Below are 1,499 nucleotides of genomic sequence, written 5' to 3' on the forward strand. Positions count from 1 at the left end.
ACCTCCTTTATGTTTTGGGAATCCGTCAGCAACATGGTGAGGCGATCAATCCCCAGACCCCAGCCTCCGGTCGGCGGCAGGCCATACTCAAGGGCAGTGCAGAACGTTTCGTCCATGGACATTGCTTCATCGTCACCGTCCTGACGATTCCTCAGCTGCTCCTCAAACCGCTGCCTCTGCACGACGGGGTCATTCAGCTCCGTGTAGGCATTGCACACCTCATGCTTGTTGATGAACAGCTCAAACCTTTCGGTCAGTCCAGGCCGGGCCTCGTCCCTGTGGGACTTGGCCAGCGGGCTCATGATCTCCGGATGGTTGATGATGAACGTCGGGTTCACGCATGTCTCCTCCAAGAAGTGCCCGACAAGCTTGTCCAGCAGCCGTGCCGTCGTGTGTGGAAGCGGGCACGTAATGTCGTACCTGGCACAGGCCTCCATCAGGTACTCGTTGGCATCGTCAGTCGACAGATCCTCCTCCGGTATGTTGAGATCGGCCATGTCCTCCAGTCCCTTGATCATGTCGATTCGCGCGAACGGAGGCGTGAAATCGATCTCGATAGGCGGCTTGTCGCTCCCGTTGGCGTGGTACTGTACCTTGTAGCCGCCCGTGAGCTCCTTCACCATGCCGCCCAGCATCTCCTCCGTGAGCTCCATGAGGTCGTTGTAATCCGTATATGCCATGTAGAACTCGCACGTCGTGAACTCCGGGTTGTGCGTCGTGTGGATGCCTTCGTTCCTGAACTGCCTCCCGATCTCGTACACGCGGTCCAGCCCCCCGACGACGAGCTGCTTCAGGTAGAGCTCCGGCGCGATGCGCATGTACAGCTTCATGTTGAGGTCGTTGTGGTTCGTGACGAACGGCCTCGCGGCGGCGCCACCGGCCACCACGTTCATCATCGGGGTGTCCACCTCCAGAAACCCGCGCTCGTCGAGGAAGTTGCGGATGAAGGAGACGACTCTGGCTCGCGTCGTGAAGACGGACCTCACCTCGGGGTTCACCATGAGATCGAAGTACCGCCGACGGTACCGTGTCTTCTGGTCCTTTAGGGCGTAGCTCTCCATGTTCCTGGGCATGCCGGGAGCCCACGGTAGCGGCGGTGCGCGACGGTGCCTATCTGGCTGCCGCGGCAGCATGTGCAGGCAGGGCGAGAGCACAACGAACCGGGCAGGAAATATGCTGAGCTCGCCCCTATTGCTCTTCCCGGGGAACCCAAACACGCCAACGACGTCGCCGACCTTCACGCCGGAGTGGAAAGCGGAGAACTCCTCGGGTGTCTCCAGCTCTGATGTCCCGGCGTCGGCCATGACCTGGACCTTGGCGCCCCCACCATGGAGGTCATAGAAGAAGAGGCTGGAGGACGACGTCCTCTTGCTCATGACCCTCCCGGCCAGGGACTCCGTGATGTCCACCAGCTTCTCCCCGTCTGCCAGGCCCCTGTACCTGTGGACGTAGTCGGCGACGGAGACGGTGGGCTGGAAGGCGTGCGGGTAGGGGTTCAC

General features: G+C 61.0%; 1 protein-coding gene across 1 annotated transcript; it reads right to left on the bottom strand.

Moving 5' to 3' along the window:
- Positions 1 to 5: 5 nt before the first annotated feature.
- LOC119343315 (lysine--tRNA ligase-like) lies at positions 6 to 1,496 on the bottom strand (the record flags this gene model as incomplete). Its single annotated transcript, XM_037614341.1, has 1 exon — positions 6 to 1,496. A coding segment is annotated over one exon (1,491 nt), but the record flags the coding sequence as incomplete, so codon positions are not given.
- Positions 1,497 to 1,499: the final 3 nt, after the last annotated feature.

Source organism: Triticum dicoccoides, unplaced genomic scaffold (assembly GCF_002162155.2).
Source record: "Triticum dicoccoides isolate Atlit2015 ecotype Zavitan unplaced genomic scaffold, WEW_v2.0 scaffold122588, whole genome shotgun sequence".
NCBI lineage: Eukaryota > Viridiplantae > Streptophyta > Magnoliopsida > Poales > Poaceae > Triticum > Triticum dicoccoides.